Here is a 27519-nt window from a genome sequence, read left to right on the forward strand (position 1 = left end):
TGATAAGGAGGAATAACAGTCACTGGGAATGATAGCAGAGGAAATTGATCTATTTAGCACAGCATTGTGGACAATTTTATAGAAAACAAAACAAAACAAGTGAACACAGGGCAGGTCCCTCTACGGAGAAAAACTGCAGCTGATAACAGAAAAATTTGGAGAGCTGTAAAAAAAACAAACAACAACCCTTAACCATCACTGATATCACCAACAGTTTGAGAGTGGATAGCATCACAATCTGCAGTTCAAAGAAAACTTACTGTAGGGAATAACAGAGATTCATACCTCTTATGGCATACCACTAGATTGGAATTATGCATGTTTGGAGCAAATGTTTAATGAACTAATGAAACCAAAATTTCTCAAAGTGAAAGTGAAAGAAAGACTGAAGAATACATGTGATTCAAACCTCATCAAATATGAAGGAGCTAATAAAATGTTATGGGCATGTTCTGTGTGGCAGTAAAACAGGGATGGGCAATTGATTTTAACAAGCTGAACTCAGTTCTGCTTAGTATTAATTTGATCTCTTTATAAGCTTGTTGGTGAAGTCCTCCACGACAGTCCCAGTTTCTCCTGTGGACCCTTGGGAAAATTAATTGTCCATCCCTGCTATAATAGAATCATTTCAAAAGTATACACAAACATTTAGTTTGTCTATGCATGAAGCAATTCCCCTGTCTCATTTAACAGGCCTTCCAAAAATACAGTGGCATTAAGCACATTGCCTGTGCAGCCAACGCTTTATCAGTGACAGCCAAGCCAGTCACCAGATTTAAAGCCTGTTGAGCCTTTTTTTTTCTAGATGAAAAGAAGATTGAAGGAAGAAATCCCCAGTAACAAAGATCAGCGGAAACCTGCTGATTTGAAGCCCAAAGATGATAGTAAAGCTTTTGTCATGTCAGTGGTCTGCAGACTTCGTATTCTTCAAAGAGCTATGAACATTTATGACTGTTATTTCTGAAAGAAAAAAAGCATCCACATATGAAAAGCATGAAAAAAGACTTAAATGCTAGTTTATACCCCACTCATATTTCGGCTTCAATTTCAATTTAAATAGCAAAATGTTTTTATTTTTGTTAATTAAAAAACAAAAATGAGTAAATGGAATAGTAAATGATAGTCTGATAAATTCCTGATAGTTGTGATGAAGAAATTTCAAAGCCATCAAAGGGGTAAAAACCCACTAATGTTAAAATGACCAGATAAACCAATCTTTGAAGTTGTCTAGGCCACATGATAACAGGATTTGGTGCACATAAACATAAACAAGTCACAAGTTTTTAGAATTGGAAAACATCGAGGGCAAATCAAGGCAAACATTTGTAACAGCAGAAAAGTATACAATAACAGCAATAGGGAAGTAAGCTTTTTCACTCTTTGTGAGAATGAATGAATGAATGAATTTTATCCTCAGGAAAGATTAGACTTGAGTGTTGAATTACCAGGCAGGAACCTTTAGTACCCGACCTCAACCCAGGCAACTCAATGAAAAGCATCAAAATGGAATTGTGAAGGTTATTCTTGTCCCCTTATCTTCACACCTGCTAAAGTCCTTTTTGTTCTTTCTCTCATTGCAGCTTATGTGGACTTGCTCTAAAAGCTCAGTTACTTAAATAGATGATAACTGATTGAGATCAGAGGTTTTCTATCACAGGTTCCGTTTTAATACAAACGTGAAATACTAGCAGGTACTAACAGTTGCTTTCTTTTTAATGAACAGCTCTTGCTCTTGGTGATTACTGTCAGCCTGCGGTGATTGTAATATGTGTTGCCACCTAATGAGTTGAAAAAATAGGGATTGTGCATTAAGTGTGTGCTATAAAGAGAAACAGATTGTGACTACATTATTCATATGTAATTAAAATTCATGCTCCTCCATCTCCTGGATACACCTGAAAATGTTAAATATTTTAGTGAGTGCATGTATAAATATAGCCAGGTCACAGGTTTGACCCATTCTGCTGCTTGACGTCAGTGTGGGATGACTTTTTTCCGCTTTAATATTCTCCTCCACTCTATAATATTCTCCTCCACTTTCCCCCCCATCATCGCATTTATATGAACATTTACAGAAGTTATTACTCTAAATAATAGGATCACATAGGATATTTATTTGTTCTACCCTCCTGGTGTGCTGACCTTTGACCCTCCTTCTTTGTGCCTACTGTTCAAGAATGGCCTGAGTGAGTCAATTTGGCTAATTGTGTTTGACAGCTGAAAACCATAAACCACAGACTATGCTAATTAGTACCATTTTCAAAGCAAGAGAAACGGTTGCTAAGGAAAATAATGACAGTGAGCTCATTGAATTACCCACACAGAGGTTTGTCATACTCAAGGCTGTCCTATATGTGGACCAATTTCATATTTGTCTTTTCAGATGTAAGGAGGGAGACTGGGGTTTTTTTTAATGGAAGCTGTCACTCAACTCAGGAAGATGAAAGGCAGGGTCCTTTAGATGTTGTATTGTACAACAAGCAGGACAAACACTTGACTGACACGAAGTCTTTGTAACAGATCTTACCAAATAGAGCAAAAATAATAACTCTGTTCCTCTTTTCTGACCTGCTGCTGATATCTGTCATAACTAATATCTCTTCTAAGAATCGCTTCTTCTTCTTATGTCTGTTCAGATCATTTTTCCTCATCAAGTCTAAGCTCATTGTGGCATATTTACTGTGTATCTTTGGTGAAAATAATATTGCACAATAGTATGCCACTAAAAAATGAAAGATCTTTGTCAAAGTAGTAATTCTCAGTTGCCATTATTCAAAAGAGAATTAAATTGTTATCCTTTTTTCTTATCCTCACACCTGGCAGTAATATTGAGTCTCATCAAGCTTTGGAAGGTTTGGAGATAATCATGTCAAAAATTGAGTTTAGAGTCTCTAGAAATCTTCTAAAGATTAAAAATCCCACTTCTACGAACACAGCGGTGTTTTGTGAAATCACATATAATCTCTTGCCTTTATGATTTTATTGGTTTGACGGCATCTTGTATCTCTAAGCTTAAAAACACTACCTATGAAAAATTTCACAAAAATCAGACAGGAGGTAGCAGGAGGGAAAGTATGCACACGAGCAACCTATAGAAGAAAATAGTTCAATTTATTTAATTGCCTAGTAGCGTCTGTACTCGGTAGCATAGTGCTAAGCTGCAGTCACTGTATCATAAGCAGAAATACAGGAAATCATAAAAGATAAAATGTACAGCAACAGATAGAGCAGTTGACAAAGGAAATCCAAGAAATAAAAATATAGAGCACAAATGACAGAAAATCATCAGGACATACAGAACAGAGAAAAAGTTTATCACTCAAATGAATTGTAAATGCTACATCTGCATTTGATGAAATGTACCATTACCCGACTTCAGTCACTGGATATATGAAAAATAGTAGTTCTAGGCCCCTCAGTTATCAACATTTTAACAGAAAAGACTCTAAATGTTCTCCGAAGACTAAAATAAAGCCTACTTTTAAATTCAACAAAGGTCATACTATACTCTCCTGCTCATGAACTTTGTTTGATTTAGTTTGATTTACAGAATGAAATGCCCCTATAAAGCAGTTAAATGGTAAAACTATTTTAACTGGTTCTGGAAATGTCAGGCACTGCTGGATACAATTAAACGTGTCGCAGAAGAGAAATTTCTGCTACAACAAAACAAAGCTTTAAGGGCAATTTCTTTCTGCAACACAAAGGAAAAGACTTGATCAAAAATAGCATTTAAAATTCTGGACTTTCTTTCTTTCTTTCTTTCTTTCATTTTTATAAAACCGAATTAAAACACAATTTGTTGAGTCAGTATTTCCTGGTGGTACATGTAAGAAGAGCCTTTTTTTAAACATGCAGCAGACAATTAAGACAGCTGTTGCAACACATGTGCAAATTTGGCTTCTACCACGACACTCATTAGTATCTTTGAGCAAAACAAGCACGTTACCTGTACCAAAAAATCAAGAATAGCAGAGTTGCTAAAGCCAAAGGACAAACTGAATGGAGGATGTGTTGTTTGACAGGAAGTATCAAAAACCCTGAGGTATGAGCCTAGTTTATGCCTCACATGCACTGTTTCCTTGCACAGTAGCCCGAATGACGTGAGAGCTAGAGGTGCAGAAATGCATATTCACTAACAGCAAGAACCTCGTCACACCTCTGCCTGTGTGCTACTTGTGTAACAATTAAATTATGGCCATGTCACAGGTTTTTATTGGTGTTTTGTATTTTGTCATGGCAAAAAAACATGCTTTGCATGCAGACAGTTTTTTTCGAAAGTGAGGAAGGCTGAAAAATCGAGCCAGATGGATAACATACAAAATGTCAAGTCACTGTGTTTGCAGTTCTCACATTATGACCTGTCCTTCACACTCACTTTGAGGAACGGTGTTTCAAGTAGGATATTAAACTGTTGTAACAAAAATGCACGATCAGCAGGCTCATCAGCAGCCTAGTTCATAATAAACCATAGATAACCACCGACCTAAATCACACCCAATTATTTTTCTTTTTGTTGTTGGCAGCTGTCAATTGCAGTAATTAAAACGAGTTTGAAAAACGAGTAAGTAAACAGACCTTTCTTGTAAACCATTATAATGCTTTGAAAACTGTATTCACATTCATGTCAGTTCACACAATCCCAAATTTAATTTAAAAAGGTTTGCATCCCGGATTTTTGTACAGAAACAATGTTGATAATTGAGGGCACAGGACTCCTGTCAGTGTTGTTTTTATGCAAGTCGAGGATTAAAGGTTTGTTGTCAAATGCTATGTTAGACTAGGTCAACACACAACACATAACAAATAAAGGTCACAAAAATGCATCACAGAAAAGTCGGTATAGGCTGCTGACAGACCATGCCATTGGCTCTGTTTCTCTTGACCAAGCTGGTATCTCCGTTGAAGCAGTACGTCTAACAAAAGCACAGCACATCACTGAAAACTGACTTATTTTGTCTCACTGGCCTTTTATTTGCATGAAGGTGACTGACTGCTCAGCTTGTTATGCCTGTGCAGGAGAGGATATCATCTTTACCTGGAGGCCTGTACTCCCACAGGCTGACTCTTTCCTATCCTAGGACAACCGGTTTTCAGGATCCCATCATCCTCTGGAAGAGCAGTCACACATGCCTTGACAAAGGCACTGGCAGAATCCATAGACCAGGCAAACTGTCAGGCTTGATGGTACTAAGCTAACGCATACAATACCCAGAGTCACTCTCTGAATCACCAGCAAGTAGATTCCAAGAGGAAGTGAGCCAAAGTATAAGAAACCCAGAAGCCAGACCAGGATGCGTGGGACATGATTACAGAACTTGGACAAGGCATCCTGATCTGCTGGCCCATTAGAGCCTATAGATACTGAGTCCAGGCTTTGCTCAGCATAAACATCTGAGCTGCCATTTTGGCTTGGAGAGTGTTGTGAGTCCCTCTGCACCTCCATTATAGTGATTACCAGGCAGTTGGATGAGTCACGAGATGGACTGGAGGAGGAGAAACTCTTTGGAGTCAAGACCACCTCCCTGTTTTGGTCGGAATTCCAGGATTTGTCTCGCATCACCAAGTGGGACATGATGTTAACATCATCAGGCAGGGCTGAAATCTCCTGCTCAGTGATCTCAGTTTGGTGTCGGCAAAAGGGGCAGGAGATGCAGCCTGCACTGTCAGCAATATCCAGGATTTTAACGAGACAACGGGCACAGACCCGGTGAAGGCAGTCCAGGATTTTAGGCTTCCGGTGGTGGACATTGTAACGCTGATAACAGATTTTACACTCTAACTCCTCCGGAGGAGGACTTTCCTTCTCCTCAAACTCAGTCTGAGGACAGCTCATCTTCAAGTCATGTTCTAGGGAAACATATAGAGACAGGGTGAAATAAAAACAGAACATCACATGTGACTTTAACTAGTATGCAAAGGAAGTAATAAAAGAAGAAGGAAGAAGGAAGGAACAAAAAACCAGAGCATGTTTGTCACTACAGTGTCTTGCATCTCTCTGCCCAGCAGGAAAAGGTCAAAGCTCCTCTCTGACTGCTTTGACTTTGTGTACCTTCTGGTGATGAAAGATTTATGATTTGGGAGTTGAATCAGGGTATTATACTAGTGCCCTTTTGTGGCAAAGTAAGAGCCAGTAGTGCTATTGATAATCAGGGAGAGATGGTACAGGGAGCTGCTCCCTGAACATTTTTCATTGATTCATTAGTGTTGATGCAGTTCTTAAAATAAATGACCAGCCCTTGAACCAAAGGTTTGATTGTTACTTAAATTATTTTTTAATGTATTTATTCATTATCCATTGGATTATATAAAGTTCTTCTTGGCATTTAATTTATTCAGTTAGGGCATTGGATAGTAGAGCATTGTCATTCATTGAAAGACTCTCATTGTTCTCCCTGAACAAACTGATTTCTTTTATTGGGCATTAAATGTGTTTGCTGAGTTAGTCATCAGGGCATTCGTTTTCGTAACCGTTTATTGAGCGCAGGGTCATGGTGGGGATAATGCCTATCACAGCTGTCATAGGGAGGGGTATAGGGTACACCCAGGTCATCAGTTCATCACAGTGCTTCCAGAGAGAGACAGACAATCACACAATCACCCTCACATCCAGTTTAGAATCACCAAAGACACCTAACATACATGTCTTTAGACTGTGGGAGAAAACTAGATCACGCAGAGGAAACCCACAAAGGCACATGGAAAACAGGCAGAAAGGCCCAGCCAACCATGGACATTCAAAAACCAGCAAGTTAATCATTACTTGAATTTATTAGTTTACTGAACATGATGGCCATTATTGGCTAGGATATGCTGAAATTTTTGACCAGTCTACCTATATGTCAGGATGTTTGCAGTTACCTAAAGGTGCTTCATTACTGTCATACTAGACAGAAGTTTTACAGTCTTACAATTTCCATCCCCACAAAAATTTAACAGCAACACCTAGCTATATTAGTCATAATTGTCATGTACCTACAAAAATTCCCTCTGAAGACATATGAGGAAGGCTTCAGACCCCACACTACATGGACTTTGCTCCAGACCTTCATTTAGGAGGACCCCTCTTTGTAGCTGCATACTCCATTGTTGCTGTTCCTGATCATGTTTCAAGATATTCCTGATTCATGGTTCATATTTGTAAACAATTTTAATTTTAAATTTAAATCTGTGTGTGTCCAACAAAATTGATAGCTCGTTTTTAACCATCCATCAATCCATACGGCCCTCCTTTCCGAAGAAAAAAAGGGTTGTAACATTGTGTAAAATGTAGGTAAAAAAATAATGCCCTGATTTGCAAATCAGTCAGACCCTGTATTTAATTCTTTATAATATTAAGATGACCAATACTGAAGCTTAGATTTAAAAAAAAAAAAATATATATATATATACTCATAATTTGGGGAGCTTTTAATGGTTTCCAGAACAGAGACTTTTGCTCTTGTTTACATTATACACACCATTCAAACCTTTTTTGGAAATGGGTTGTAAGCCCTGAAAACAATGCAAACATGACATGATAAGGAACTTACTGACAATTGCTCTGGTTGTTAATTCAGCATATACTGATGCAACTGGAAATGATACCGAAGGACTGTTGTAATCTAATTCCACAGACATTGAGCTGTGATACAAAAACTACTGAACATCAGCTCCAGTTGTTACTGTCACATTTGTTTTTGCATATTACAAAACACATTCGAGTCGTGATGAGGTTTCTGGTAACTCGTCTACAGCCTGAAACACTTCTTCTTTTTAGCAAAACTACCACACTGTGGATTTCTTTGAATGTCCCTGAGGGCTGAGAAATATGTGCGATCATACAAAAGAGACTAAATACTTAGCAGGAGGTCTGTCATTTCTGAAGCAAATAAATATCAAAATCATTTTATCCATACTGTGTATATGTTCTGTTTATTAAAACTGGATAAGGTAGAAAATTCTCAATATCAGACATGGGATTTTTTTATAGGTTTCCCTTGCTTCTGCAGATTTAGAACAGCATTATTCTTTTATGCTCTGTTCTCTTGAAATTTAGCCTTGAGAAAAAAATGAAATATGAAACTCAGTTTTCTTCAGGTGAAGAAATAATCAGTAGCTCTTTTAACCGTCTAATTTTCAATTTTTTCAATTTTCCTGTCGTATTTGGATATGCCTGCATGGCACTGCTTGTGTGTGTGTGCGTGTGTGCACAGAAGTCCACAGTTTAGGTTTGTTTTGCTGTCAGTTGTGCCAAGAGCAACTGACAGCAAAGGAGCAAATGAGCAGCTACTGTCTCTGCAGCCAAATCAACAGACCTAATACTTAATACTGTGCATAAACTCATGCACCCATTGTGTTATGTCAAATAATATGTAAAGATGTTGTTCTTAGTTAGCTATAGGCTATGACACATAGTGCTCAGCTAGTAGATTTAACGTTTTGGGAATATTTCTCTTGCCTCTAGCATACAAAAGTAAAGTGGTTCCGATGAGGCTACTTGTGTGGAAAACACATCCATTCTCTTACAAAATCAACGTTTTTTAGTCTTGAATTCTTGGCACTAGGATTTGCGCTACGGCCACGCAACTTAAATGGCATGTTGAGGCCAGACACAGTTGCTGTATAAGGTGTAGTAACACATTGACATTTTTCGTCCTTTTTAGAAAAGTGCTTGAGATTGTCCTCTGGGACATTACTTCTGATAGGTATTTGTCCTTGAGGGCCCCTCCATTACAGGTAGTGCCCTCACCTGAAAATACCACAGATCACGCTGTACTTCCTGCGTATTGTATTTTTTGCGCAGCATCTTCTTGGAGCCTATATTATGGCTACATTTCCCTAAAGATAGTTGGTTCATATGATGAATTTTAATACACTTTTTCTGTGTAGTGACATGTGTAAACTGAAAGACAAGGTAAAGCTGGTTACTTAACATGCTGCCTCTTACATGTACTGTAAGAATAACTGTGGAAAATACTCTAACCTCAATATCCTGCAAAAGTGCGTGTGTGAAAATTGATTAGATACCAACTAGTCAATGGGATATAATCAGTTTAATCAGTACTGTTTCACCATCATTCAGAATGAAAGATGTGTAGCTCTCTCTAAATGTGGCAGTTAGCATAGGAAACAGCAGTGTCTGGAGATGGTAGTCCAGTCTTTGTTCAGCTCTAAGTTTATTTAGTTCAATTCAAATTAAATCAGTGAGGTTTAGAAAGGTTACGAAAGGTTTAGTAAAACCTCAGAAATTGCTTTTGAGAGCCATGGCAAAGTTCATTCCTCTTGATACGGCTTACTTTACTTCTGTATATGGACATTAGCAAGTCCCCCTCCCATCATGAAAGTGTTATATAAAGAATGGCCAGTCTTTCACTCATTCATGACCATGAAATATAGATTGAATAGGTGGATTTTGCACTGGCAATTGCCCAATAGTACTCTCTGTGACTTACTGACTGTTAAATATTTAAGCCTGTCTGTTGAGTTAAAAAGCCTTCTGAAAGATGTCAGAAAGACGGAGATGTTCTTGCTAGATCAATCATGTAAGCAGAACTGCCTGATTTTCCACAAAAGTCCCCCCCCCCCCCCCAAAAAAAAAGGTTGTAAAGAGGGGGATCGATGCTCATAACTCATGAAAGAGCCCAGTTTGCAAAAGGAATTTGAGAGTTGGGGTTATAATTTTTTTAAGTATCCCAGAGAGCTTACATTGTAAACAAACTTTCATTTGTTTTCCCCACAAAGCCTGTATTACTAAGACCTAACAGACCATTAACAGTCATTAACCTTTTGCAATGCTTGAAACATTAATGATATTATTCACATCAGTGTTTTCTTCTTTTGCAATCATTGTACTACCTTAGTACTTTTTTATCACTACTCCCTGTCATTATGCATTAACTGGCCGTTTACTGCCAGAAATTTGTATCCACTTTGGAGATATACTTTATGCCACACTTTCAAATCTACCATATGAACTTACAGCCACCATAATATGTATATTAAACATTTCTGGGGGGAAAAATTGCTTTTGTTGGTTGAGCTGTGGTTTAATTGAAAGAATTTGCAGAGTGTGTTGTTGTCAGGTTCCTGGTCTGTAAGGAGAATATCCCTACTTTACGTGCTAAGCTATTAATCACCACAGCCTTCATCACCATCTTGCACTTTGCAATATTGCATATCTCATCACTTTGCAGTCCAACCAGATGAATTGTCCAGAGCCATCCAGCGGTGCTGTCATCTGGAGCAACACACATTTGCATTGATCTATTCTGGTCCAAGACCTGCCAGGTTTTTTTTCTTTCTGTACGTGCTGTCAGATTCTCTTTTTTTCAAGTGTATTGTTTTCAACTAATAGAAGACACGGTATGCATGTGTTATTGCATTCAATTAAAGATAAATTATGAGCTTAGCTGGTGATATTAGACTTGTCTCAGTTTTTACAGAAACAGGACATAGATTTTTTTGTAGTCCATGCAGAAAGCATGTCTTCTGATACATGCTGCAAATACAGAAACACTGCCGGCTAAAGTCAGCTTCACGTGTTGAAAATGCTACTGTGATCTCTCTCCTAATGAGAAACTGCTTCATAATGTGGATGCTGTTGCAAAATTATCAAGCAGGTGACGTTATTAGTTGTTAATAGTCACTGTGAACAGAGTGATGGTAAAAAAAAATAATAATAAAAGGTACCCTTTGGATAAGATTAGTTACTTGAGGTTAGATAGCAGGACAAATTAGTGCCCATATTGAAGAGATTCCAAAAATAAAGAAAGAGTTTCTTTTTAGCCATAGTGTCACTCTAAAATAAATCAACCACTCTTGCCTACTGTAGTAGTTAAATTTCATGACTAAATATAGAAAAATCACACCTTAGTCATTGTGACTGAGTAGTTAATTCACTGGGATCTAATTGCACTTTACTGTGGAGAGTCACTCTCTTTATATCTGAATTTTGAGATACTGTAAATAGTCTTGTAATAATTAGGGAGGCTACTGTTTACCCAGAAACATGCTTTGATATGTCCCTGAGAAAGGTTGTTGTAGACCAGGTTACTAACCACTTCATAAACATATGTTATTTAATGTGTAGTTCAAGAGGTAGCGTAACATGTGAGAGAAAGTGGAAACATTAAATTCTAAGATACACATTGAATATAATCCCAGGTACTTTTGATATGTTTTTGCACATTATGACTGTCATTGAAAACCTTATATGTTGCCCAAAGTAAACAAATGTACTCATACAGGTTTCAAGCATTGATGGGGTTCCTTTTACTGTTATAGACTGTTGAATGGGTATGCCTGCCCTATAACCCTTAGAATTCATTTAACTAAAGAGAAAGCCTTTAATACACACTGGTTAAAAGATGCAATTGATAATAGAAACAAAAGGATAGTGAATGAGCAACAAAAGCATTATTCAAGTTAAGGGAACTATTAGTTAATAGTAGAAATGAAAATGACAGACTTTTATGCTACTAGCAAAAAGTCTTTAGCCTTCACATGTACAGCAGCAGGCACTGGGTTTCTTAACACTGAAGTCGACTTCACATTTAAGCATCTGTTGGACTAGTTACTGTGTGTGAGCCAGTCTACCGTTCTGGCGCATTTTTACTGAATAATTAGGCCCTTATTGAGTCAGATGGTAATTTCACACTAGAAATTACAGCCATTTTGGTTTACCAAGAAAAATGCTAGAATCAGTCATTTCAGCATGAGACCCATAACAACACGCACACTATAGCCTCTTTTGTCTTTTTGTTTGTGCAGAGAAGAGATGGTTTTTTTCAGTATTACACTGGGTTTTAAAACACTGGACCACTTTCTGTCTCCCATTTGCCGAACAAAGTGTTCTTATAACCTTGATAAACACGCCTGCCTTTGTATCCTGCATTCATGGTGTTTAGTGGCTCATCCTGGGATTTCAAGCCAGTAACAAGTCCATCTTTTTAATAGCAAATAAAATGCTTTGAGGAACACGTTTCATGACATAATGGAAAAGACTTTAATCAGCAAGATAAAAGCAAAGTCTAAGCTGTGTTATCACAGCTACAGACATCTTTGAAATACTGAGCTCCAGACGCTTTGACCTGCGCCTTCACACCCAGAGTTATGCAGGTCAATACTTTGTATAGATCCTGACAAAACCAGATCAAACGCGGTTTACCTGCATTTATAGCACTAGTGTTCCAAAAAAAAAAAGTTGTAATTGTATATTAAACATACTGCAATTGTTTTGTAAATCTTGAAAAGCCATGTTATATTTAAAATAGAAAATAAAAAGCATATAAAAATTTTGAATATGACAACCATATTAAAAATGTAATTGTACTAAGAACACCATTTGCATTTGTTTTTCACTGGCAGGTACTTCTTGGTTACCAGTTCGGGTTTTAATTAATGTACAGTCTGACTTTGTCCAATGTCATTGAAGACATCAGATTTTACCTTAGGTTTCTTGCCATATTCCAAACATTCTGTAAAAGACTTAGCAAGTTTTTCATAGACAGACTTGCAGGATGTGTAAGATATCGTGCGAAAAAGACTTTAATGTATGTTGCTTTCCTAAAGTCTGCTGCTGGACACAGAAATTGTCACGGTCCTGGGTCTCCTGACCCAGCGTTTTTAGTTCTTTGTGATTTTTCGTATTATTGTACTTGTGTGTGATTTATTCTATGGCTTCTAGTTTTGATCCCTTGCCCTTCATGTCTCCCTGTGTGCCCCTCTGTGTATCTGTGAGCCCTCGTCTCTCCTTATGTTTTATTCCATGCTTCCCCTGCCCATTATGTCTAAGTTCTCCCCGTGCTCTCTCTTCCCCCTGTGTGCCCTCTATGTATTTATGAGCCCTCGTCCCCTTTCGTGTTTATTCCGTGTCTCCCCTGCCTGTTACGTTGGTGTTCTACTCGTGCTCTCTCTCCTCCTGTACTTCCTGTGTTCCCCGTGTGTTCCCACTTCCCTCGTTAACCCTCTGTGTATTTCTGTCTGCGTCTCCCTCTGTTCAGTGTGACGTCGTCCCTCATGCCGTGTGTGGATCTCCCTGTGTCTCTCTGTGAGTTCTTAGTTTGTGGTTTCCCAGTTTAGTTTAGTTTGTATATTTGTTCTGCCAGCGAATAAAGCTGAGTTTTGAGTTCATTCCCTCGTGCCTGTGAGTCCTGCATTTTGGGTCCTACTCCTGCCTGCCGCACGGCGATTCATGACAGTACGACGTCACCAGTAATGGATCCAGCGGACTCACCGTGGAAGCGCAGCTCCCGTTTTGACGGGACTCGGCTAGCGCTTGGAGGGCCTCCGTGCTGCCGCTCCTCACTAGCTGCTTACCCTTCGGTCCACTCACCTGCTTCCTCTCCGCGGACGCCCAGGTCTCGCAGAAAACGCTCCAGCCGGTCCCGGGAGGATTACTACGAGCCTGCAAGCAATCAGCTCACGCCTGCACAAGCCTTCTACAAGATGTTAGGGATTATTATCGTGCCGCCCGACTCACCCAGCGTTTCCACTTCACAGCAGGAGCCTGGGACTCTTCTCGACCAACCGCCTAGGGTGAGTGACAAAGTCCCCCTACATTCGCCTTCTGTGTCGAGGGATAAACGTACCGTTTCCCCCAAGGCCGCTAACGTCGGCTTCATGAACTCTAGATCTTCTGTTCCTCCTGTTCCAGAAAATGACAGTATTTATTTTGAGAGCGATCGTTTCCACTTTGGTTCAAAAGACTGTGCTTCTGATGCTCCTTCGGACCCAGGAGTTAAGACTGTTTCATCTGGAACTGTTTATTCTGGAGCTATGTTTATTCAGTCAGCTGCCCGTCCGCTTTCAGCTCAGTCCCCTGCTCAGCAGCCGTCTGTAGCTCAGTCTCCAGTGTCACCTGCTCAGCAGCCACCTGTAGCTCAGTGTCCTGTGTTTCCTGCTCAGAAGCCGCCTGTAGCCCAGACACCAACTCCACCACCACCATTTTCGCCCCAAGCTCTGTTAGCCGCCCGGCCCGAAGCTCTGTTAGCCGCCCGGCCCGAAGCTCTGTTAGCCGCCCGGCCCGAAGCTCTGTTAGCCGCCCGGCCCGAAGCTCTGTTAGCCGCCCGGCCCGAAGCTCTGTTAGCCGCCCGGCCCGAAGCTCAGTCGCCACCTCCACCACATTCAGCCTCGCTTCCCATAGCACAGTCACATCCACAGCCTGACTTACTACAAACCTTATTTCAATCCTTAGCCCAGTCAATAGCTCAGTTGGTAGAGGAATCATCAGCCTTATCGACAGCTCAGTTAGCTCCCTCGCAGCCCTTCACAGCTCAGTTAGCTCCCTCGCAGCCCTTCACAGCTCAGTTAGCTCCCTCGCAGCCCTTCACAGCTCAGTTAGCTCCCTCGCAGCCACCCTCAGTGCAGTCTCCAGTGTCCCCCCCAGTGTCCCCCCCAGTGTCCCCCCCAGTGTCCCCCCCAGTGTCGTCCCCAGTGCAGTCCCCTTTAGCACAGTCACCCACTCAACCACCAGCACCACAACCATCACTACCTCTAGTTCATTCCCCTGTGAAGTCATTAACTCCACCACCTACTCCACTCTCACCACCACCGTTACTACAGACATCAGTTCAGTCCCCTGTGCAGTCATTTACTTCTCCACCGTTAGCAGCTCAGGTCCCCGTGTGTCCAGCAGCTCAGGTCCCCGTGTGTCCAGCAGCTCAGGTCCCCGTGTGTCCAGCAGCTCAGGTCGCACCTGAACCATTGGCCCAGTCCCCGATAGCAATACGGTCTTCTGTTCGGCTTAACATTCAGCCAGGGGTCCCAAACCTCTCTGGCTCTACATCAGCTCCTGCTGGAAGCTCGGATGAGCTCATCCAGGACTCCGTGGCTCCCACGCCGCCATCTACCTTGTCCGCTGGGGGTTCCAGTGAGCCCGGCCAGCACCTCCTCGTCTCCGCTGGAGGGTCCGAGGGGCCCGTTCAGCCTCCTCGTCTCCGCTGGAGGGTCCGAGGGGCCCGTTCAGCCTCCTCGTCTCCGCTGGAGGGTCCGAGGGGCCCGTTCAGCCTCCTCGTCTCCGCTGGAGGGTCCGAGGGGCCTGTCCAGCCTCACGCCGCATCAGCTGGAGGGCCCGAGGAGCCTGTCCAGCCGCCATCTGCGACCGCTTCGTCATCGCCTGGGCCAGCCTCAGAGTCTTCGTCCTCGTCTGGCCCGGCCTCAGAGCCTTCGTCTGCTGCAGCCTCCTCAGAGCCTTCGTCTGCTGCAGCCTCAGCCTGTGCTTCGCCTGGTCCCGCCTTGACTGGTCCCGTCTCGACTGGTCCTGTGCCCACCGGGCCTCGGCCAGTACGCCTGACACTGGAGGGCCGCCGCCGCTGCCTTCCGCGCGGCCGGCCCCCGGACCCTCTTCTCCTGGGTGGCCGCTGTCGCCTTCCGCACGGTCGGCCCCCGGACCAGCGCTGTCATCGTCGCCGCCGCCTCCCGCGCGGTCGGCCTCCTGAACTGCTCCGTCGTCTCCTTCACCGCCGCCGTTGCCTTGCGCACGGCCGGCCTCCTGAACTGTTTCCACGTCGCCGCCGTTGCCTTGCGCACGGCCGGCCTCCTGAACTGTTTCCACGTCTCCGCCGTTGCCTTGCGCATGGTCGGCCCCCTGAACTGCTCTGTGTTTGGGTTATTTTCTTGGGCTCCGGTGTTTGCTGTGCTCTTCTTTTGTTTTCTGTTCCGAGCCCTCCGTCCTGGGCCCCCGCCGCCCGCCCTGGGTTGTTTTCTGTTTGGTTTTGTTTTTCTGTGTTTGGGCTGTCTGGAGCCAGCCCTTGAGGGGGGGGTACTGTCACGGTCCTGGGTCTCCTGACCCAGCGTTTTTAGTTCTTTGTGATTTTTCGTATTATTGTACTTGTGTGTGATTTATTCTATGGCTTCTAGTTTTGATCCCTTGCCCTTCATGTCTCCCTGTGTGCCCCTCTGTGTATCTGTGAGCCCTCGTCTCTCCTTATGTTTTATTCCATGCTTCCCCTGCCCATTATGTCTAAGTTCTCCCCGTGCTCTCTCTTCCCCCTGTGTGCCCTCTATGTATTTATGAGCCCTCGTCCCCTTTCGTGTTTATTCCGTGTCTCCCCTGCCTGTTACGTTGGTGTTCTACTCGTGCTCTCTCTCCTCCTGTACTTCCTGTGTTCCCCGTGTGTTCCCACTTTCCTCGTTAACCCTCTGTGTATTTCTGTCTGCGTCTCCCTCTGTTCAGTGTGACGTCGTCCCTCATGCCGTGTGTGGATCTCCCTGTGTCTCTCTGTGAGTTCTTAGTTTGTGGTTTCCCAGTTTAGTTTAGTTTAGTTTAGTTTGTATATTTGTTCTGCCAGCGAATAAAGCTGAGTTTTGAGTTCATTCCCTCGTGCCTGTGAGTCCTGCATTTTGGGTCCTACTCCTGCCTGCCGCACGGCGATTCATGACAGAAATTTTGTCCAGTGGCTTCTGATACTCCCTTAGTTTACAGCAAGTGGACCATTTGCCCTCACCTTCCTGTGTCATTATTCTCCTGTCCCCTACCTTCTTCATTTCACTGTGGATTGTTGATGATAGCTTTGACCTTTGTTGTCAGAATATCCGCTTGGTGATGCTTGTCTGAATTATGCCATTGATCCAAAGGATTATGGCCATGCTGCTGCCAGAGCTTTCATGCTTGTTTATAACAATTAGGTGTGGAAAAACAAAGAAAGGCAAACTTTCTTTGATTTTTTTTAAAAACTAGATTGTTTAAAAAGCATTAACAGTTCTATGTGTGCCTGTGGTAATAAATTGTACCACAGCTTTATACATACAATATAGTCTAGTGATTCTAGTCAATTCTAATAAGGTACTTTTGAAGATTTTCTCTTCTTGGGAGTTCTTAAATACTGATAAATTATCATTACTGCTTGTGTGCTTGGTGTCAATATTGGGCACATATTTAACTGCATGTTCATTTAGTCACATATGTTGTACTCCTATATGACACATTTGAAAATGCACAATATTTAGGCATTTGTTCAACCATTAAATCAGCAACCACCATATAAATACCTGATTGAGTCTAATGAATACAGAAACAATTATGCAACCAGACAAACATAGTAGCACTACTACAAACCATTTTACATAACGTTTTACAGCTATTTATTTAAAGTTATTTAAACTGGCATTCAGGCATTTTCTTTTATATGCAGCTGAGGCAATGACAAAATTGTGTCTTTTAAATAAGACATCTGGCACAAACAGTATTCTGTTAGGAACAGTTGTCAAAGTGTATTTCATCATAAGCAGCAATTATGTATGGATGGGAATGTGGCTTAAGTCTCCAAGCTCACTGCCATCTTGTGCAGTTACACAGGAGAGTGTAACTGTAGAGAAGAACACCCACTTATGCTATAATCTGTACCTCAGATAGTACTAACAAAAATGAGTAAACAGGGATTTAACAAAACACAGGGAAGCTGGTTACAAAGTTTTCAAAAAACTGAAGTTACTAAATCAGAATCAGAATACTTTATTGATCCCTGGGGGAAATTCTTTTTTGTTACAGTGCTCCATTTTAAACCAACATTAAGACAAGACAGACAATACGCTAACTAAGAATAGTACAATACATACATACATACATACATACATACATACATACATACATACATACATAAGTCACTTATAAATAAATAGTTGGAAAAGAAACATGTGTTGTTGTAGCAGCAAACAGTGTGTTAAGTGGATGCATTGTACAGGGAGATGGCCACAGGCAGGAATGATTTCCTGTGTCGTTCAGTGGTGCTTTTCGGTAATCTCAGTCTCTCACTGAACGTGCTCCTGTGGCTGACCAACATGTCATGGAGTGGGTGGGAGGTGTTATCCAACATTGTCTTTATCTTGGACAGCATCCGCCTCTCCGACACCACCTTGAGGGAGTCCAGCTCCATCCCCACAACATTGCTGGCCTTACGGATCAGTTTATTAAGTCTGTTGGCATCTGCGACCCTCAGCCTGCTCCCCCAGCATGCAACAGCATAGAGGATCGCACTGGCCACCACAGACTCATAGAAAATCCTCAGCATTTTCTGGCAGATGTTGAAGGACCTCAGTCGCCTCAAAAAATAGAGACGACTCTGGCCCTTCCTGTAAAGTGCTGTGGTGTTTTTAGCCCAGTCCAGTTTATTGTCAATGTGTACTCAAAGGTATTTATAGTCCTCCACAATGTCAACACTGACCCCCTGGATTGAAACAGGGGTCAAGTGTTTCCTGGTCTTCCTGAAGTCCACGATCAGTTCCTTGGTCTTTGCCACGTTGAGCTGCAGATGATTCTGCTCACACCACGTGACAAAGGAGTCGACCACAGCCCGGTACTCTGTCTCATCATCCCTGCTGATGCATCCAACCACCGCAGAGTCATCAGAAAACTTCTGAAGATGGCATGTCTCTGTGCAGTGGCTGAAGTCTGTGGTGTAGAGGGTGAAGAGGAAGGGGGAGAGGACAGTCCCCTGTGGTGCCCCTGTGTTGCTAATCACCTTGTCAGACACACACTGTGGGAGACGTACATATTGTGGTCTTCCTGTCAGGTAATCAACAATCCAGGACACCAGAGAAGCATCCACCTGCATCGCTGCTAACTTATCACCCAGGAGGGTCGGCCTGATGGTGTTGAAAGCACTGGAAAAGTCAAAAAACATGACCCTCACAGTGCTCGCCGGCTGGTCCAGATGGGTGTAGACACGATTGAGCAGGTAGATGATGGCGTCCTGTTCCGAGACGAGGCTGATAAGCGAACTGAAGGGGATCCAGATGTGGTCTTACTATGGGTCGCAGCTGGTCCAGGATGAGCCTTTCCAGGGTCTTCATGATGTGGGAGGTCAGTGCCACGGGCCTGTAATCCTGGGGGCCACTGGGACGAGGCGTCTTTGGTACAGGGACGAGGCATGATGTCTTCCACAAGTTGTATGCTGTATGTATGAAACTACAGGAAACTGCATGGTGGCACATTTAAACATATCACACATGTGGCATCTCTCACAGTTACTGAAGAGAGAAAAACGGGATTTATGCTTCAGAATGAAGTCAAGCAACTGATTTGGAGAACAGCTCTGTAAGTCTACTGTGGATTATTGTATGAGCATTACCATTAGCATTTAGGTTTGAACAGTTTTATTCCTGATAACAGAACTGTCACAGTGAGTACTTTACTAGATAATATTAACAGACTTCTGGCCTCTGGCCTCTGGTTCATGCTATTATACGATTTTTAAAAGGGAAAGTAAAAATAATTTAGCCGTCCAGGGAAGTTTAGCCCCAATAGCATTTTATCATAGCGCAGCATTTGGACACAACCTTTGTGACAACAAATACATTTCACTGGAAGAAGTCAGCACAGTGTCTGGTCCTCGGTCCTTGACCTACTTTTAATTCCCGTTTATTGTTTGATGTTCCATTTGGTTCTTAGTTTGTTTAGTGTTCATATTTGAGTTTCATCTTCCTTTATATCTTTTTTTTGTTGTTGTTTTTTTGCTTTAGTATCCTGGTCAGTATAACTCAATGTGTTCCTTTTCCTAGGCTTTACACCTGTGTCTTTCTTCATAGAGTTTACGGATGTTAGGGTCTTATGTCTGTGTGTAGTCAGTCACGTTTCACATCTGTAGTCAGTGTTGTTGTGTGTTCTTTCTGGGCTTCTTGAATTTTTTTAGATTTCCTCCCCCCCCCCCCCCCCCTCTTTTTTTTTTTTTTGCATTTAACCCTAAACCAAATAAACTTCTCACTCTGTTTTTGTTTTTGAACTTTGTCTCGGTATGCCTTGTATTTGGGTTGTAATCTGCTGCACATGACAACATTTTGACTCCTAGGGTTTGTCATTCTGTCCTGTAGTCCAGTTTCCGAGTCAGCCATAGTTGCCAAAAAGTAGAAACTATTCAATAATATTCATTTTAAGGTGATGGCCTAGGTTTTACCTGGGCAAGTTTACGTTTACATGTGGTGTTTGCGTATTCATCCTGTTTTCATGTAGGTTTGATGTGGCAATTGGTATTTACCATCAGAATTTTAAATCCACAAATGAAAAACAATCAGTGTAGTTGTAAAGAAATTTTAAAAACTATAAAGCTCCTAACAACTATATGTTTGTATATTTGTATTTTTATATATTTATGTTTATATAGTTATTTATCCAGTGCTCTGTGGTTCACTGGAACTACTTCACAAAGTGGTTATCAATGGTAATCTGAGTTTCTGTGGAGGTTAAAGCAGTGCAAGGACATTGTGTAAGGTCACCCTTTATGGCTGGCATCCCAGGAATAAACCTTGCTCTGAATCTGATGAACATTGCAAAATGATTCTATGGTCAGATGAGACCAGCATAAATTTGCTTGGCTCAGATGGGGTCCAGCATGTTTGTTGTGATGGTGAATGTTATGTACCAAGGCAGCATAGTGCGATGATTTAGAGCTGCAATACCAAAGGTGTTGGGGCTTTTCACACCATGGAGGCCTGTAAATATAATTAAATGCTACCAGTCTACAGAAATCTGACTGAAGAGGGATAACAATCCAAAGCACTATTGCACAAGAATGTCTAAAGACAAATATAGTCTAGATGTTTCCCTACTAATCCAGTGCAAAAATCCTTTGGGGTATTTTAAAGAGAAGGTTTTCTTGCATTACATAGAGCAGCACCATCCCTCCAGCAAAGAGCGACTGAAAAAAGTTCATACAATGAGGCCTGTACTGTCAATATAGTTCAGTCAAGACCACTATAGTCAAAGGAAAACTATTTCCATCAACGTTTATGTATATTAAAATATATTTGGCAGTATGGTTCTTTCCTGAGACCTTCCCACATTTCCCTGTGCACACATGGAAATATGGCAGCGCAGATACATGGTTGGCTTTGAGCAGGTGGTAAGACTAAAAGGATGAACTTTAGCTAGTTTTTAATGGGTACAAACAAAACAACTAGTGATGGGCATTCTAGAGAATCTGTACATAGCCTTGGCTGCTCAAGCTGGAAGTTAATGTTTTCAAACTCACATGAAAAGTTGTTTAACCTGAGCTGAAAAGTATATTTAGTAATTTCAAGCATGATCGCTAAGCACACCATTTAACAGCAGCTTCTGTCCTCTTCTTACAGAAACAAAGTAGTCTAGCTTGCAAACAAGGCTCAGAGTGATAGCAAATCGAATCTCGTTCTCTGCATTCTGCACAATGTGCTCCATGATCATTGTGCTATTCCTTCAACCCCTCTGTGACCATCTCCTGCGGGAAATGTCTGACTGTCCATTGGTCATGCTGATCAGCAGTATCCAGCTATATGGGATGCGCTCCTGACTCAGCAGCAAAATAGGTTATTTCAAAATGGAAGAACACCTGACCACATTGACCCGACAACATGTTATTAGACTGATTAAAGTGGACACTCAGTGATCTGATCTTACACACCAAGTTACAATAACAGTTGATGTAATTCATATTCATGTTGGGGCTGTTTGTTGTAATTTAATGTGGGGTTAAAGTATTGTTATGCAAAAGTCCTTCTGCAGAGTAGAGCTCTTTATACCATACCTTCAATTAATACATTCTTTTGAGATTTTCAGGAGTTAATCCATTTCTTTCTCAATGTCAGAATGGTAATAAAATAAATCATTTGCTAGCCCAAACCACCCTTACTCCAACTCTAATCTGTCTTAAATTATACTTATGCGAAGAAAATATACTGGATTTATTTTGTATTTTTGTTGTTACTGTGTGGAGAAGGTCAGCAGCCCCTGGGATGCAGCTAGAATGGGGGCTATATTGGCTTTGTGTTGCTCAGCTCAGCTTGTTGTGAGGGCTAAATGTCACCAGTTCAGCTGGGCTGATGGCTGACTCCCTGGAGAGTTGGAGACATTTTGATTTGACAACATATAATACCGATTCCATTCATCACTGAGCTCAGCTGGGAATTAGCATGCCAGCTGGGCAGAGACAGAGGCCATATTCAAGGTTGAGACTCCTAAATGGTTAAGCGGCCAGCATGTGAGGAGGCAAGACAGGCGTCAGATAAGTTTCAGATTAATATTTAGATTCTGCTTGTCAGGTGGGGCTTTGGAGCCACCCTGCTGAGTGAAGGTCGGTGCCCTGCTGCTTTTGTGCTTTCAACATTTGTTAAATACATCTTGAATATTTCTGGCATGTTCTGCTTTTTATCAAACATGTTTGCATGTGTTTGACTTCTCTCTGAGTGTGCACTATTATACCCCATGGACTCCACTCCTTTGTTTTTCTATTTTCTTTTATAAACTAAGACCAATACAAGAATGCATTAAAAATGGTGTTATGTTATTTATTTTGGTTGTCTTAGGACATAATGACAGTTTTAGTCAATGCATCTTAAGTCAGCTCGTTTATTGGTTGTTTTTCATTGGGGTTTAATTAGGTTCTGTGTGGTTTTCAAGACATTAAGAGAAGAATTGTTTTTTATGAGTATTTTTGTAAGGAGAATCCTATTTTTTTTTTTTTTTTTTTTTTAGAATTTGTCATTCCTGGTCCATGAGAAGTAAAGCAAAACAGGCTGTCCCTTTGTCAGAGCATTAAATACATCACACAACTACAGGGTGGCGGATGGTGACATATGCTACCCCCTAATAACCACATAGATGCTCTCCTCCAGAGAGCAGTCACCTTTGTTGGATTAAGTGGGAGATGTGGCCTATGGTTATATTACAGATGAAGCCTGTGTAAAATTGAACAGACAGGCTACACATATGTAATAATCTTCATTTATTTTGTTTTAGCTACATTTAGATTGTTATTATTAATTATGCTTCATCTCTGTGGTTGTATATTCCATAGCACTGTTAGTCATTCTTACATTGTTCTTTTTCTTTCTCTTGCTATTACAAAAAACACAATCACAGCCACACACATAGACTGCACTTAAAACTCACTCTCTTTGCTTATAAGGTGTTAGTAAATAAAACTGGTCCTACGTTTAATCAGTCAGATACATTTCTTGCAGCATGTTCTCTGTCTTGCTATCACGCTATTTGCAATCTGTGGCCTCTTGTATACACACCTTTATAGAATCAGAGCAGCCTTTTCAGTGCATCTTGCAGATAGCAAGGCTAACAGATACATTGAAGCTGTTTGAGTGAAAAACACCTGTGAATCTTTAGAGTTGCTCTGCAGATAATGCACTAAATATATGTATTCCTTAAAACTACCATTGTGTGCATGCCAAAGAGAAAAATGAACCCAAAAGTGCAAATATTTAATGTGCAAGAGTTGCTGTCATCTGAACATAACTGTCTCGCATTGAAACACCAAGGCTGGTATCCCACAATAAATGATTATTGTTGTCACAGTGTAATTATGGCTGACTTATCATAGTGAACCAATCTTAATAAGAAAACCAAAATGATTTAGATTTGGTTTTATAACAACCTTGAATTGGAATCGCTGAAGAAAACGGCTGGCTGGATGGATGGATTATAACATGTTTATCTTGGTAAGGCAAAAATGTCTTCAATTCAATAAGTCATGATTTGTCCTAAGATTCAAGTTGTAAATCAAAAGATATATATTTTGGTTCTACTAGCAGTATAGTATGACAGACTTCTGATGAGAATTGTGTCAACTGTATGATCAGAGAAAATATAAAAGCTTATATTTGGTTTAATGTTGCCAGTGTACATCCATAAAACTAAATAGAATGTCCATTTCTAGAAATGTGTAGAAATGTGTAGAAATGGACACATTTCAGTGTAGAAATGTGTCCATTTCTACACATTTCTACACTGAAATGTGTCCATTTCAGTGTAGAATGCTGGATAATCTTTTTTGTAAACATGAAAAATATATGTATATGTCATGTTAACTCTGATGCAGGGAATTATTTCAGTTCATGTTCAAGATAATGTTATATATGTATACATTTTTCTATACATATAATATGCTATTGAAGGTTTTCATTTTCTTGTATGTTGCTGGTACAAATGGTACAGAGCTATGGTGATGTTACTGTTGGCATGCAACTGCTATAATGGGCACTTTAGGAGTAGACAATATAGCCTTGAAATTATGTCCCAATATTATCGATGATAATATCATAAATAAATGAAAAAATAAATACTGAACAATATGTGCAGCTCACAGGCAGCAGCGTTTCTTAGTACAAACAAAACAAAGGGCTTCGTTTTCCGTAGTAGTAGTCTGTCACTAATGGCAGACTACTTAATTCAAAGTCTGAATTTATTTCCACCCGGAATTATAGTGAAATAGTGGCGGCATAATATTACACATTTGACATCTAACAGAGTGCAAGTCAAATGTAAGCACAAGGTAGCCTAGGTAGTGATTTGCTTTGAAAGAGCCTGCACCACTGTGTCATATTAAAAAAAAAATGAAATTGAATCTTGAAATTGAATCCTATCTTGTGCTCACAATGCTGTATCTTGTTGGTTCAAGCATTTAACCAGCTGCTTAAAGCTCTACTTTCACACCGTGTAACCACATCAATAAACAGTGAAACATGTTTTTTATTTCCACTTTTAGAGAAAATAGTTTTCTTGCATATTTTGCAAAGTACTGTGCTTTGTTGGTGGTAACTGGAGGCTGACACGCTGCCCTCGTTCTCAGACATGTCTGGGCTTGAATCGTTGTTGTATATGCTAGCAAATGGAAATGCATAGCATCACTTTATCACTGATGTTGTGATATGACGCTATATGCCAAATAAAAATCAATATTGGAATTATCACAGGCAGTATGATAAGGTATAGTACTAGTTCACATATGTGTTATAGGTACATAATTAACACGGCCAATAATCATGTCACAGCAAGCTGTTGATTTCTGTTAATTTTATTTTAATTTCTTGTTTGTTTTGTCACAGATTTAAGCTCTGGTCATAATGTAGTATGAACTCATAATTGGTTAAAATAAATAGTGGGATTATTAGTCACATTTAATAAAAAAGAATCACATTGCTTCACCTATTTATCTGTCAGGACATTTTTTAGCTGGAGCAAAAAATCGTTTCTCAATTTAAATTTCTTGGAAATGATAAAACTGTATGCCACATGCATATAAAATTATAGAAATTATTGCTTTGAGGTCACAGAGGAAGCAAAGCTGTCCATGTAATTCCAACACTTATTTAACAGGTGGTTCATTCATACTTTTGCTGTGACAAGACCACAGTTAGCCTAAGGAAAAAGCATTTAACATCTGGTGTTGCTTCTCTGAAAATATTTGAAGAGAGGCTTTATTTGAAGGAGTTTTCACTTCTGCCTCAGTCTACAATAACCAGGAGCAGTGAGGGTCAAAACATAATTTGGGTGAATGCCTCATGTTTGGATAATTATAACCCAACAGTCTTCTAATCGGGTATCGTAATTGCTAGATTTGAAAGGAAACGGTGGGACATAGCCTTGTGGATAGAAAAACGAGCATCAAATTCATCGTCAGTATTCAAACATTAAGCAGTTTGCCTAGCTGCCTCTGTGAAGAATGTCGTATAATAAAATACAGGGAAGCCAGTTATTTAGTAAGCAATTAATCCGTAAAGTAAAAGAGTAAAAAAAAGCATGTTCGTTTTACTCTTTCCGAGGCAGACATTGTAATTTTCCCACTGCACACGCACACAAATACACAGGCTGAGAGATGGCTACTACCCCCACACACACACTATCTGTCCTTATTCAGACCTTGTTTTCCTCAGTTCTAAGTTGTCTCTGACTGCAGTGCCCAGAACAGCAGCATGTGTTATAGCTACTGTCATTGTGTCTTTTTGTGCATCTGTATTTTTCTCTGCCACACAGTTTTTCTTATAGTCTAGTTTTTGTAGATTGTTACTTGACTTTATCAGAAGTAAAGCAGGGCACAGTAAAAAAAAAAACAAAAAAACCCTCACCTGTTTCCACTTGTAGAAGTGTGTGTGCTGCACTACGAGCAGTTGTTATGAACTGTCAGCAGCCTAACAGCTGCTCATCTGTAGACACAATGACTGAAGTATAACTTTATAACAAACTGCTATTTCCTGGACACAGACATACACAGACACAAAGACAAGTACACGCCCACCAGACAAATAAACACCACATGCAGAAGAAATACAGAGGGATTCACACCATCCTTTCCACAAAATCTACTGATCTGTGTGTGTGCATGTTTGTGTTTGTGTGCTGTTGTTGTTGTTTCTCACCTTGTCCCAGTGTGTGAGACTCCCCCTCCTCCACTCCACTTGTTTCTGCTGCGCTGTCCTTCATGTAAATCCACCCCTCTCATAGCAACACTCCACATCTCATTCCTCCGTGTCTGTGTGCTGCTAATGTGTATGTGCAGGTGTACCGGAGCCAGGCGTCAACCAGACTGGCAGCGTTGGAGGAGGCGGTGGAGGGGAGGACAGTGTCTTACCAGACGGAGATCCTTCACCTGCAGACGCTGCTGAGAGAAAGACAGGAGGCAGAGGAGAAACTGCTGCAGTCCAAACGGTAGGAGGGGTGTGAGGAGAAGGGAGAGGGGGGGGAGGAGGAGGAGAAATGTTAGAAGGCAAAAGGGCAGGAAAAGGGAGGAGGAAAGGGAGAGAAGGCATGAATGGGAGGAGAAGGAGGAGGACGAGGAGGAGGAAAAGATGATTTGTGTGTATCCGTGGTTTGGAAAAAAGAGTGAAGACAGGGAGAGGCATAAGTGTGTGTGCAGGTGCTCGTAGAGGCAGAAGGAGAAGACGTGTGTAGGCAAACAGATCACTTTTAAGTTTTTCAAGTATTCACGTAGCCTAGGCTATAAAAAAGAAGGAATTGCCATACAGAAATGTGAAAGGTTTTCTTTGAGTTTATTTAGCAGTTACATCAACAGGTTTATTCCTCAACTGTGAAATTCTTTGTTCAATACATATTCCTCCTAACTCAGTCCTAAATTATTAAACTGAAGATGCCAAAAGTATTTAGAATATTTCTTTTTATATGTTGATAGAGTTGTCAGAGACCACTTTATTTTCTTTTTTTGGTAAAGTTTCATGGTGTGTGTGTGTGTGTGTGTGTGTGTCAGCCCTCCCGATCTGTGAAATGGCAGCAACACGAAGAGCAGAGGCAGTGACGGTGTGTGTGTGAGGTGGTGACGACGCCCATCGGGCCCTGTGTCCCTGTTATTAATCGAGTCAAAATCTGTATTCGCTCAGTCGTGCGAGATCAAACATCTTAATCGTTTATTAGAAAGCACTGAATAACAGCACAGACATACACAATATTCACATGAAAATTTGAAGAAAAGAAGCAATATCATTTCTTAAGTCGCAATAGGGCTTATCAGTACACTGAAAAAACACTGACGTGTGGAAATGGAGCAAGATGCAAACACTGTTTAGTGCAATACTGATTTATTGTATAGCTTTTTGTTCTGGGGGTGTGTACATAATGTTACAATGTGAATAGGTGACGCTGCATTGAACACCCAGTTATATTACTCAATTGTCTGTGCTTCTTCCACTCAAGACAATAAACGGTTGTAACCAGGCTTCATTCTGCTAGGTTCATTACCTCACTGTTGACTCTTCTGCTTCCATAATGTAGCCATAATTTTATGGGCCAGCCATGTCTCCTCATGCATGTTTGTGCAGACAGTAGGT

The 27519-nt window shown here is 41.0% G+C and overlaps 2 protein-coding genes across 3 annotated transcripts in view; one reads left to right on the plus strand and one right to left on the minus strand.

The window, feature by feature from the left end:
• cep89 (centrosomal protein 89) overlaps positions 1-27519 on the plus strand; it is a 58023-nt gene that overhangs the window by 19457 nt on the left and 11047 nt on the right. For both annotated transcript variants that reach the window (XM_085437751.1, XM_085437828.1), the window contains one exon: positions 26238-26386. In XM_085437751.1, coding sequence (XP_085293877.1) covers positions 26238-26386 — 149 coding nt within the window. The remainder of the gene's footprint in view (positions 1-26237; positions 26387-27519) is intronic.
• LOC146718230 (E3 ubiquitin-protein ligase RNF182) lies at positions 3093-26317 on the minus strand. The gene is made up of 2 exons (XM_085438051.1): positions 26098-26317; positions 3093-5850 (listed from the first exon to the last, which is right to left on the minus strand). Exons 1-2 carry the CDS (start codon positions 26159-26161, stop codon positions 5105-5107), a joined length of 810 nt encoding a protein of 269 aa, XP_085294177.1. The 5' UTR covers positions 26162-26317; the 3' UTR covers positions 3093-5104.

Source organism: Copadichromis virginalis, linkage group LG1 (genome assembly GCF_057382275.1).
Source record: "Copadichromis virginalis isolate Kocher_CV1m ecotype Utaka linkage group LG1, C_Virginalis_male_GT1.1, whole genome shotgun sequence".
Taxonomy (NCBI): domain Eukaryota; kingdom Metazoa; phylum Chordata; class Actinopteri; order Cichliformes; family Cichlidae; genus Copadichromis; species Copadichromis virginalis.